Raw genomic sequence first — 12839 nt, forward strand, 5'->3', positions numbered from 1 at the left:
CCTTTTACACCGTTTCATTTTACATTAAAAGAAAAGCTTCCCACCATCTCAGGAACACAGCTGCATTTTTGAGATGATCATTTGGTAAAAAGCAAAAACAAAGTGTTATGTAGTGCTGAGAGGTAAAGTCCTGTATATGTACGTCTTACAACACCAGCAGAAACCCCAAAGGAACAAACTTCACTTTTCAAGTAAAACAGAAAATACGTCTTAAAAAAAATATCTACGTGTATCTTACAAGTCTGTCACCAAACACAAAGAGTCGTTTAAAAAACTAGTAATCGCTCCAAATAATAATAATAATAATAATAATAATAATAATTACACAAAATACAATATTTTCAGGCAGTCAGCATATAAAGCATGTACAAATCTGGAGGGGAGCTTGTGTGCAGTCTGGGAGCTAAACAAGTGTTACTTAAAGTGTTACACTATTGTTATTTTACAACAAAATGAGCTAATTAGCATTAGCAACAACAACTGTCAGGTTTAGTAGGAAGCATCTCGTCGTCTCGGTTGAATCTTTTGGCTTTCATTTGGCGTTTTAAAGTATTAATAAATACTTTATATGATCAAAGTAAAACAAACAAATGAGAAAAGCTTCACTGCAGGTTTTTCTGGCCGCAGGTCGTCAGAATTATTCAACTATAAATACACAATAAAAAGCAGCAGGTTTTCAAATCGAGCCTCTCGATCACAAAACGAGATCCAATCCAAAATGTTTTACAAACCTGGGAGGAAGAAAAACCTTTTCATATGAAACGTCTCCAGATGTTTCCAGGTGAGATTTCACTTTGGAAAGAAGCGCTTCATTTGATCTACAACTATAAAGTGTCACACGACAGCAGATGTGTTTACAGGTGGAGGCTCGGTACAGTATATTACAGCACCGCCGTCCAAACACTCTGAAGGGTTTCATTTCAGAATGACGATAGCGCTCCTCTGTACTCGCGGTTGAACACAGATAACCGAGTGCGTTGGTGTGAATGCAAACACAAATGAACCTCCGCTGACTTTGAAAAGCACAGTGTTGTCAAAACTTAAAGAATCACGCAGCCAAAACGTTTGAAAATCCAATTCCAGATTTTCTGGCGCCTGCAGCTCTGTTAAACTCAGCCGAGACATTTAAAAAATATATATATATCTTTAACATTTCTAAAGGTTGATGTTTCACAACAGAAATAAAACTCCCAGTTAATCTCTGAATCAGCCACAGATTGTTTGTGAGGGAAGGACCTCCACTCTGGAGGGAGAGTTAGTGTTGCTCCGACAGTCTCTCACTTAAACCTTTATGAACTTAATAGTTTTGAAGCCGGATCTTCGTCTTTGGATCTATTAGCTCCTGAAACGGCGACACAACAAATCTCTGCTTCGTATTTCATATATTTATTTTTAACTTTTAACTACGGTGCATCTTAAGTTCTTCCAGGACGAGTTAAGTTCTGTCTCGTCTCAGTTTCAGGTTGTAGCTCTGAGTCATTTAGATAAATAAAGGATCAGATTCCGAATATCAAAAGGACCCGGATCAGGGCTGGACTGCAGGATTACTGCCCCCCTCGTGGCTTCTAGCAGCAAAGGACCCGGCTGGAGTCGAACCCGGACCGCTGCTCTACCAGGTGAGCTACCGGTTACTGCATCAACGAACTAAAGACACACCAGAGCAGCATTACACGAGACGGGAGGTGCGTTTACGTTCAGCGACCGGCAGCACGAAGACAGAAACTTCAGCACGAGCTGCTTTACGAGGACGTGAGAATGAACTCGATTGGAAATGAAACTCCTCAGCTGTTTGTGATCTGACCTGCTGACAGAGACGTCCTCAAACCCTCAGGTGTGACTGTCAAGTGTCCCTCAGCAAGTGTCATGACCTTTGACCTCTTACCTCCTGCTTGGGCGTTTTCAGGATGAAGCTTAAAGTTTAAACAACTTAAGGAAATAATAAAATCACACCAACTTAATATAAAAGCAGAAAGTCCTGCGGAGGGTCGGAGGTCATCCTGAGGGGAAGCTGCAGCGGTCACATGACTTCTGATCATGGCGTGGGGCTTCAGTCTCCGTCCTCACATGTTGGAGACGATCTGAACGAACCTTTTCCACTTTGGAGAAGTTGACCTGGCCGCTCTTCTGATGCACAAAATCAATTTTCCTCAACAGCTAAAAGAATCGAAGGCACATTGTCATGACGGAGGACGAGTGTTTGTGTTCACTGTTAAAGAAAAAGGAAGAAAAAAGATTCCAGCTTCACTTAAATGTACCGAGAGTTCCTGTCTTTTATCTTCTGCCGCTTCCTGTTTCATTCATCGTCTCCTCCAGAGGTTTGTTTGTTTCGGGACCCGGGCCAGCCTAAGTCCAAAGGGGGGCGGGACAAATATTCGACATATCTTCAGTTTCCTGCTCCTCCTCCTCCGTCACACCGGCTTCGAGTCATACGAAGACCTTTGCGAGCGCGTCGGCCCCGGCGCTGCCGATGTAGCACTTGGTGGGGTGGAACGCCACGTCGTGGATCGACTCCTCGAACTTCTTGCGGTGAGCGGTGAACTCCTGGATGCAGGTCTTGCTCTCCATGTTCCACAGGCGGATCGAGCAGTCGTGACCTGAGAGGAAGAGGAAGAGGAAGAGGAAGAGAGATACGTAATACGTTTCTCCTGAACGTTAACAGGAGACATGAAAACTTGTGTTTTTATTGTTCTGCTCTCAAGCAGAGCTTCCAGAAGGAATAAACAAGACGGATTTGGGATGAAGAGGAAGGTAAAAACAAGAGGCTGACCTTCATCATTACACTGCTGAACACTGACAAACAGTAACGTCATTATTAAACAGGAAATGGGTTATTTGGATTCATAAGAACAGAATAAAGACTCTGAAGAAGTCTCTGTGACTTTGTGCCTCTAATTAAATGTTTACATTTTCTAAAATAAACGGTCTTCTGCTTTAGTGATTTCACCGACATCCATCTTCTCATCTCATCAACATTTCGGACTGAAATGATTCCTCGCTGGTGAATCAATTAGAAAACAGACTGAATGTCTCAGTTTGTATGAACCCGTCAGACAGCAGAGTACTCACTTCCTGACATGAGGTACAGTCCGTTTGGATCCACAGCGAGACTCGTCACGGAGTCCAGGTGAGCGACCATCGAGTGGATCAGTTTACCTTCAGTTCAAAACACAACAAGAATTATTGATCCACTTGTGTGAGTGTGATGAAGAGAAAATATAAAATATGGCAAATGAGACTCTTCAGTCGCTCAGCGCTCTCAAGTGAAACATCAAACTGATAAAAGAATTTCATCTGTGGCGTGTCACCTGATGGTGTCACCTGATGGTGTCACCTGGTGCTGTGTCACCTGATGGTGTCACCTGATGGTGTCACCTGGTGCTGTGTCATGTGGTGTGTCACCTGGTGCTGTGTCATGTGGTGTGTCACCTGATGGTGTCACCTGGTGCTGTGTCATGTGGTGTGTCACCTGGTGGTGTCACCTGGTGCTGTGTCACCTGGTGCTGTGTCACCTGGTACTGTGTCACCTGGTCCGGTGTCACCTGGTCCGGTGTCACCTGGTCCGGTGTCACCTGGTCCGGTGTCACCTGGTGCTTTGTCACCTGGTGCTGTGTCACCTGATGGTGTCACCTGATGGTGTCACCTGGTGCTGTGCCACCTGGTGCTGTGTCACCTGGTGCTGTGTCACCTGGTGCTGTGTCACCTGGTGCTGTGTCACCTAGTACTGTGTCATCTGGTGCTGTGCCACCTGGTGCTGTGTCACCTGGTGCTGTGTCACCTGGTGCTGTGCCACCTGGTGCTGTGCCACCTGGTGCTGTGCCACCTGGTACTGTGTCACCTGATGGTGTCACCTGGTGCTGTGCCACCTGGTGCTGTGTCACCTGGTGCTGTGTCACCTGGTGCTGTGTCACCTGGTACTGTGTCATCTGGTGCTGTGTCACCTGGTGCTTTGTCACCTGGTGCTGTGTCACCTGATGGTGTCACCTGATGGTGTCACCTGGTGCTGTGCCACCTGGTGCTGTGTCACCTGGTGCTGTGTCACCTGGTGCTGTGTCATCTGGTGCTGTGCCACCTGGTGCTGTGCCACCTGGTACTGTGTCACCTGGTACTGTGTCACCTGGTGCTGTGTCACCTGGTGCTGTGTCACCTGGTGCTGTGTCACCTGATGGTGTCACCTGATGGTGTCACCTGGTGCTGTGCCACCTGGTGCTGTGTCACCTGGTGGTGCCACCTGGGGCTGTGTCACCTGTGTTATTGTCGAAGAACTGGATGTGCCGGTCCTCCTGAGCTGTGATGGTGATTGGCAGCGTGGGATGACTCAGCACTTTGTTGATCTTGCAGGGAGCCTCTGAGCGGGGGCGGACGTGAGAAGGACAACATTAGCATTTAAAACCAACAATCTACAGTCCATCAGGACAGGAGACGCTGCAGGACCCGTTCTCAACGGTAAGAACAGCAAACATGCTCAAGTACAGACTTATACTTTTATTAATGTCAATAACTCTCATGTTCAGATGAAACCAGCAGTGAATGTTTCTACGAACAAGTGCAGCGTGTAGTCTTCTTCCTCTTCTTCTTCCTCTTCTTCTTCGCTCACCAGTGAGCCACCACCTGTGGTCTATTAACCTGACTGGTCTTCAGCCTCAGGTAGAGATGCAGTAATCAGACCAGGTTGACTTACCTGGCGGGCCGGCTGACTCCAGCTTCAGGACGAGCTGCTGCGTCTCCATGTTGAAGAGTCCGATGTGGCCGGTGGTGAAAGACGTCACCATGTGAGCCGGCTCGCAGCTCACCAGGTCCACCGAGGTCGGCACTCCCAGCTCTGACACAAACACAGACGGCAGGACCGCCTTCCAGTTTCAGCTTGATGACACTCACTGATTTTCCTTACATACTTGTACTTAAACAGGAGTATTTGTACAGCGTGGTATTAGTACTTTTACTGCAGTACAGGATCTGAATACTTCCTGGGTGCTGAGCCTCGTGACTCCTCAGCTTCTCACCTTCTCTCTCGTTGAAAACAGCGAGAGACTGCGAGACGTCGGCGGCGTTCCACAGCCGGACCGTCCCATCAGCCGAGCAGGAGAGGAGGCGACGGTGGGCCGAGCTGTAGACCAGACCCCACACCGAGTCTGTGTGGCCGCACAGCGCCCCCCGCAGGACAGAGGGCTCTGCCAAAACCATGACGGACAGAGACAAGAGTCAGGAAACATGGAGGTGTCAAAAATACGTTCTCTGCAGCTTCATCATCGCTGGGGCGTACCATATGAGTCGTAGGGGTCGATGTTGGGGTTGGGGGTGTTCCAGCTCTGAATGGTACCGTCCACCCCCCCACTGAAGCACTGCTCCCCGCTCGAGCTCATGGTGACGCACAGCACAGCTCCGCTACACAAGGAAGACAAACATTTTACTTTAATAACAGATCAGCATTAAAAACCCAAATAATAATAATAATAATAATAATAATAATAATTATCAGCTGTCTTCTCTTTACATGCATGACACTTTAAGGAATCAGATGTGAACTTTTTAGATTTGTTTGTTTGATATTAAGTCAGAATTACTGCTTTTTACATTTTTCATTTATTCAACTTTGACTGCGTATTAATCTTAAACCTGACTGTCTGTGTAGATTATATATAATCTGGTGCTGAGCTCTACCTCTGGCCTACATTCACTTTCTATACGTAAGACATCAGAATGTGTTTACTACTCAATAAAAGATGGTAATAATTGATTTGCTTGTCTAAAGCTCTGACACCCCCTCAGGTACCAGGTGAACAGGATCTCACCTGTGAGCTCTGAATGTGTAGATGGGCTCCACGTCTAAAGCAGCACATCTGGAAGATTCAGAGCAGAGTTTGCATCAACACAACTTCTCACTAACAGATGACGGCGAGTCAAAGTGATGTTTCAAACTCTCACTTCTTGGCCGGCGCCGTCTTCTGGAGGTTCCACAGTTTGAGGGTGTGATCCTCGGAGGCGGTGACCAGGACGGGCTCCACCGGGTGGAAGGCCAGACTCCGGACCGAGTCGAAGTGGCTCCGCAGGGTGAACTTAGGGTTCCAGGTTTTCCTCAGAGCGTCGCTGTTATTGGTGATCTGAGGGAGGGGGGGGGGGTGTCACGTGACGACGGTGCTCTACTCTCATTTGTAGCCTCAAAAAAAGAATTATACAACTCTGCGTACTGACGGATCTCAAGCAGTGAGAGGAAATCAGACATGCTGTCAACAAACTGATAAAAGGTCAGGAGACACATAAACCATCTCTCTTCATCACTCTGTCCCCGTGTCTCAGCTCGAGGAGCAAATAAAAAAAACGACTTAAATATGAGATAAAAAAAGATTCAAATGAAAAATGTTGAACTGAAAAAAACAGATGAAAGCTTAAAGGAACACGTCCACATGAAGTTAGATGAAGAGATTGATTCCACTCAATATGAAGCTCCAGCAAGCAGCTGGTTAGCTTAGCTTAGCATAAAGACTGGATACAGGGGCAAACAGCTAGCCAGGCTCTGTCCACCCAGCAGCACCTCTAAAGCTCCCTGATTAACATGTTATAACATGTTATACAGCTTTCATCTGTAAAAAACACAAAGGGGAAACGTGTCTATTTTCGTCTCTGCTGGTTGCCTAGCAACCTCACAGGGATGACAAGTCTCATTACTCTCGGCAGGAAAGCAAATAAACGTTTTTCATAAGATGCTGAACTATTAAATGGAAAAATACCTGAAATAGAAAATTTAAAAAAACAAACATTTGTTCTTTTTCCATTTTTCAGTTCACTCTTCGAGCTCAGTGGAGATGAGGAGACGTTTCCTGCCTGTAAACTGTCAGACTGCCGCTTTGTTTTACTCACGTCGTACGCCAGACTGTCAGCCTCGTTGGCGACAGTCAGTCCGGCCAGTTCTCCCAGTCCCAGCTCGTTAGAAACCGCCTCGTCCACTCTGCCCAGGATGAACGACTTCCCAGACGACGGCAGGAAAGTCATCGCCTCTACGGAGACAAAGACAGGCAGCTGGGTTAATAAAACCCTGGCGGGCCTTCAGTGTTTGAATGAGACACGTGTTGTTCAGTTGGTGCAGAAGAAGAAGGAGGGCAGGTTACCGTCTTCAGGACGCCCCACTTCGTGCTCATTGAGTCTGGGTACACTCGGGCGGGAGGGGGGAATCACCGGCGGCTGCATGGAGGGATGCTCCTCAGCATCCCGCAGGTTAGCCAGCATGTCCTGGAGCTTAGACCTGTTTGGTCCTGAAGGAGGAGGAGGAGGAGGAGGAGGAGGAAGGGAGTGACAGCAGAAAGAGAAGATGGGAGACAAAAACCAGAGAAGGAAACAGAAACATGAGTCTGGCAGCTAAAGAAAAGCAGACATTAGCAAAGTGAAGTTCCTATTGTGAGAAAAAGAATGAATCAGCATGAAGGATGGAAATAAAGCAGCAGCTCTGCCGAGGATCGGACAGAAAAGATGAAGGCAAATAAAACCAGAGAAACAAAGTGTAAACAGAGAGAAGAAGAATCTCTGATGACCAGCTGGAATGACAGAAAGTCACCATTCATCAGCACAAAGACACGAGGAAACAAACAGGGACATTAGAGACTGATATAGTTACTGGATATTAACATGATTCATCAATATCAGAAAACTGCATGACTGTGCGTCAAAGTGAAGCCACGTCATACTTCAGCTAATGGTTCGGTAATGGTTCGAGTATTTGATATTAGCAACAGAGAAATGAAGTTTAAAGTCTGGGACTTCTGGGAAAAGTGCAGGAAATCAACATGAAGGTAGAAAATATAAAGAAAAGACAATGAAGATGAGAAAGAGGAGCAAAATGTAGCCGAGAGAGAGACACGCAGAGAGTGACGTCCACAAAGACTCCCACAATAAACACCTTTAACTCTAAACGATGAAGGAATGATGAAGGTCAGCTTCATCAGCTTCAATACGGACTGCTGAGGGGGTTTCACTTCTCACCAAACTCAATACTAAATATGCCACATATACGGAGATGTGTGAATATCAAAGAGCTGGTTACAAACAAAGACTTTTACATTCCAGAAGTTAAAGGATGACGCACTCCTGAAGTTACTGTTGACACTTTACACCTGAACAGAGTCAGATCCTGTAACGTCAGTCTCATTAATAATAATGAACCTGAGGAGGACACTGTTAGTCCTGTAAACACGTAAACAGGGACAGGACAGGCTGCACCAACACCTCATGCATTTCTTTTACCGCTGTGTGTGACACAAGTGGAAATACACATTAAAGTATATTTAAGAAGTAATAACGTGACTAAACGTGCGCTAATTGACAGCAGAGCGACGCCCCGACAGACTGAGAGGAGAGAAAACTGAAACACAAAGAGAGTCAGATGAACAAAAATAAAAAAAGAGTGAGCAGAGAGGATGAACTTCAGGCCTGGTACAGGACTTACTCTTTACCCCCTTCTTGCCCTTGCGTTCCTTCCTGTACTGTTCCTTGAGCTGGGCTATCAGTCCCTGGTCCACGTCCCAGGCCAGTTCACCCAGAGGAGACTGCTCTTCCTTCTCTACAGGCCAGCAAGGGGGGGTGGAGGAGGAGGAGGAGGAGGAGGAGGAAGGTGGGGTAGAAACCTGTTGTAAGTGACTGGAAACACTACAGTACATATACTTTGACAAACCTACGGAGGCAGACGGGATGACGAGGATGGGGTTTTAGAGGGACATGTACAACTGCTTCTGGTTCTGTTGTAGTTTTGACAAACTTTACGAATGAGTCCACGAGGCGCCGCACACACGAGAGATCTAAAGCGCTGATTTGGAAGTGAAATGGAAGTATATCGCTTTACATGAACACATAAATACGCTTCTTCTGTCTTTCTGACGGGTAGATGAGAAGATCGATATCGATCTCATGTCTGCGCGTTCAGTAAAGAGCTGGAGTCGGGACGTGGTTAGCCTAGCTTCCCCCTGCTTCCAGTCTTTATGCTAAGCTCGGCTAACCATGTCCATCACTAAAATATCTGTGTTTCCTGCTGATAAATACACAGAATGAGACACTGCTAGTGAACATGGACACTAAGGCTCCAAACGAGAAACGATATGAACCACATGAGACTTTCTCACAAAGACGCCACAAAACACTGAAGCAACATTTCACACTAATGATCTTTAAACTTTAAATCCACGGAGGTTCCACGACAAACCACAACAGAGACCACCAGATGTCATTAATGTGACCTGAGAGCAGCTCAGCCGATCACCACCACCAACATGCTCCACCTGCAGATGTGAACACGTTGGTGTCGCCCCCTACAGGTTAAAGAAGTAACAGCTGATGTTGTCTGGATGCTAGCGCCACCTGCAGGCAGTGACTTAAATCTGCTGTTTGTGAGTGTTTTTTAAACCTTTAATGAAAACAAACATCTATAATAAACATCAAACCTAAAAGAGAAATTATTTACGTAGGTTTAGCATGTAGAATATTAACTGGAGAAATCATTTAAATACCCGTTTATTGGTTTAATAGTTATTACTTAAGAGCTGTTTCTAGATGCAACTGCAACCGTTTTTTTAGTCTTGTAAAGCACTGTGCCGAGGCGCAGCCTCACAGAGCAGCTAGCATGGCTGGAGACTCTTGAACACTGTCTCTAATTTTAAATTATTTAGAAATTAGTGTTGAACACTTATGAGGTCAATAAATGCACAAATTCTTTTTATGGTGATTTGCAGCCACAAGCTGAATTTCTGTTGCAGTATTTAATATCTGCTGGAGGCGAGTTTATTCTTTATTATGATGTTGTTGTTGCTAAGAGGTGGCTCAATGCGAAGCCACAAACACAGAAAATAAAACAGCAGCTGTACCACTCATTGCCTGCAGGTGGCACAATTGTTAAACTTGCAGCAGCTGTTTCTTTCTTTTCCTGCAGGAGGCGACGTCGACACTTCTTCATCTGCAGGTCTAAACTGTTGCTGCTGTTACTCTCCTGTGCTGTAGGTGGTGTCAGATGGTCTGACAAGGACTGGACAGCCCCCCCTTGGGGAGAACCAAAAGTAGGCGTCAGTAGTAGTCACTTCAGGAGGGTAAACACATGAAAAGAACCTGCAGATGGTCAAAGGGCACATGAGCAGGTCCAAAGATGAGAATCGTGCAGAACCCACTGAGGGGGAGTCTGCAGGACTGACGTGATAACTGGCAGCTGAAACAAAGACCGGATCTCATCGTCGTCCTGGTAGCTCGGGGCGAGCGGTGTGTTGGGTCGCGGGGGTGGCGTGGGTTCAAGGAGAAATGACAAATCTGTTTCATAACGCAGCCAAAGTGTTTGTGCGCAGCTGGATTTATTATCAGTGACGATTGTTTCATAGCTGAAAATAAAAAAGATTTAGAAAACAGAGGAATCCACAAAGGACACTGAGAGCGTGTGCTGAGTCAGCACTCCTTTACAACTATCTGGACTGTGAAGTGTTGAGTCACGGACTGCGTGGGGATCCTCTTTGTCATTGGCCGAATGACACTGAATGTGTTGCTAAGTAACAGCAGAAAAAGGAGGTCACCAGCCGGGAACTTTATTCTGTAAAGAGTTTTATATATAGAGAGGAAGCGTGTCGGAGCAGAGCGGCCCCATGTTTGTATTCTACGGATGGCGGCAGATCTTTGTGGAGATTTCTACAAAGTTTTCCGGTTTCTGCTGGTGGTTTTTCATGATTTTGCCCACCGACTATCAGCTGTCCACACTTAGCAGGACGCTTCTCTGTTGGTACATTGACGCGAGCTCTAAGAAAGTATTTAAAACAAGAAAACAGTCCAATTCAAATGATCACGTTGATCCATGTTTACTAGTTTAAAGTCTGCTGGACTTCGTTTCCACCCGATCACTGAAACCTGAAACCCAGAAACAGTGTCCCCTCGTCTCACCCCACTCTCCGCTGTCCTCCCCACTCCTGGACTCAGGCGATCCATCCAGCTCGTCTGGACTCGCCAAGAAATCAAAACCCTTCAGAGCCTCCTCCGTGTCGGGGTCGTCGCTGAGGTCAGAGGTCGTGGAAGAAGGAGTGGACGACTGTTTCTTCCTCACCATCTGTTAATTGTAAAAACGAGGAAGACTATTCAAAATCTGTCTCTCAACATCAGACAGGAAATGACTCAGCTAACAGAGCGCCTAAATATGGTCTGCGAGGTCACCGCCGTCTCCCTCCAGCAGCTTGCATCAGCTCAAGAACGTGAACAGAGGCAGCTGGAATATTTTAGTACTTTTACTGAAATAAAGGATCTGAATACTTCATATCCTGTTCGGTTGAAAGAAAGTAATAATCCACAGTGTGTTCGTGTCTTACTGTAGCCAGGTCTAAGATAGTCTTGTCCCTTCCTTCGCTGTCCTCCTCCTCGTCCTCGTCGCTGAACTCTGCTGCGGCGCTCTCTATGAACTTAAAGGCCTCCAACACGGTGGCCGAGTCGGACGTGTCGGGTTTACTGGAAGGAAGGAGTAAAGAGAAGGCGTGAGCCAGGAGGGCTGGTGTCTCCTCCAACATGGCCGCCTGTAACCAGCAGTACTCTGTGGAGTAAAATACGAATGCAGTGTTGTCATCATTAGGGTCTCATCTCGTACCTGACCATGCCGCTGTCCTTCAGCGAGGACGGTTCGGTGCCGTTGACCATCGGTTCGGCTTTCTTCTCTGAAGGTTTCTCTCCTGAGTCTCCGGTCAGACCGAGCAGCGCTCTCACTCTCTGAGACTTCACATCCAGGATGGTGTCTGTGTATCCAACCTCCTGCAGGTATCTGAGGTGGGGACGGACACCAGAGACAGTCAGAGGACACTCAGGACAGGCAGCAGTCAAGGGTTAATCATCGCTTCTTTTACAAAAGGTTCGATTTCGTCTTATTCTCAACTTTTCATGCTGTTGGAATAATGACCCACACTGGTTTTGTGAACCAGTAGAAACTGGTCAGTGTAGCACTGGTCATCTGGTGGTTCCATGTCCGAGAACGGTTCTCTGCAGAGCTTCTTCTGTCTGGAACATCAGACGCATTAAAGTAGATTTTCTCAGAAAGACGTTACTTTAATTATTGTTTGTTTGTTTTTATAGATTTTAAGTCATTTCACTTTATATTTGGCTTGTTTTTTTTTGCTGCTGTGTGATTTTAAATTGACGATGAATTGAGGAGGACGAGGGACCACGTTCCTGTAGTGGAACCATATTCTCATACTGGAAGAGTTCTGTTGCTATGGAATAAGACCCGGGTCTTAACTAATCCTGATCTAATGACTAACAAATATTAACGTTTCTTTTGAACTTATTCATTGATTATACCAAGCTATGTTTTTGAAGATGGGGAAATGAATCTTTTATGTAGTTATTTAGCCTCTTTACAATTTCATATTCATACATGCAAATTTATGGATAAAAAGCCTAATTACATAGTATAGGACGTCAAAAACATTATGCTGCTCCCTTCAGACACCCACCAAAAACAAAACTCCACAAAACCAAAGCAACCAGTTTAACAGAACACAGAACCCTGCGTGATACTCCCAAAACTTTACCCTTAATGCTAAATACTAAAAGCAAATAGGTCACCAATATACCAATCGGCAATTCCTCGTTTGTCAGGAGGCTAGTTGTCAGCTGTTGGAAAGGCGTAATCAGCAGACGACCCTCCCATGATCAGCCAATAGACTGCCTCCAAGACAATGGGGGGGCGTCACATTGACTTTTACTGTAAATCCAAAGGCTGTAAAAATAAGACTTAAATATTCATATGAAATATAGCTCTCCCCCAGCCTTAAACTGTATAATTCCTATATATGTTATATATTTGTTAAATGTTATGTCAATAAATGAGGAAATAAAAGCCTCTGAAT

At 45.8% G+C, this 12839-nt stretch overlaps 1 protein-coding gene across 2 annotated transcripts in view; it reads right to left on the bottom strand.

Moving 5' to 3' along the window:
* Positions 1-2424: 2424 nt before the first annotated feature.
* strn (striatin, calmodulin binding protein) overlaps positions 2425-12839 on the bottom strand; it is a 33385-nt gene continuing 22970 nt past the window's right edge. Inside the window, exons 5-18 of one of the 2 annotated variants that reach the window (XM_070922422.1) lie at positions 11585-11755; positions 11313-11448; positions 10894-11056; positions 8435-8548; positions 7104-7247; positions 6856-6992; positions 5923-6098; positions 5790-5837; positions 5261-5382; positions 5001-5168; positions 4688-4819; positions 4244-4345; positions 3067-3153; positions 2425-2594 (exon numbers count right to left, since the gene is read on the bottom strand). In XM_070922422.1, coding sequence (XP_070778523.1) covers positions 2425-2594; positions 3067-3153; positions 4244-4345; positions 4688-4819; positions 5001-5168; positions 5261-5382; positions 5790-5837; positions 5923-6098; positions 6856-6992; positions 7104-7247; positions 8435-8548; positions 10894-11056; positions 11313-11448; positions 11585-11755 — 1870 coding nt within the window. Of the gene's footprint in view, positions 2595-3066; positions 3154-4243; positions 4346-4678; positions 4820-5000; positions 5169-5260; positions 5383-5789; positions 5838-5922; positions 6099-6855; positions 6993-7103; positions 7248-8434; positions 8549-10893; positions 11057-11312; positions 11449-11584; positions 11756-12839 lie in introns of both variants that reach the window. The other variant, XM_070922414.1, reaches the window with a different exon arrangement.

Source organism: Enoplosus armatus, chromosome 2 (assembly GCF_043641665.1).
Source record: "Enoplosus armatus isolate fEnoArm2 chromosome 2, fEnoArm2.hap1, whole genome shotgun sequence".
Classification (NCBI taxonomy): Eukaryota; Metazoa; Chordata; class Actinopteri; order Centrarchiformes; family Enoplosidae; genus Enoplosus; species Enoplosus armatus.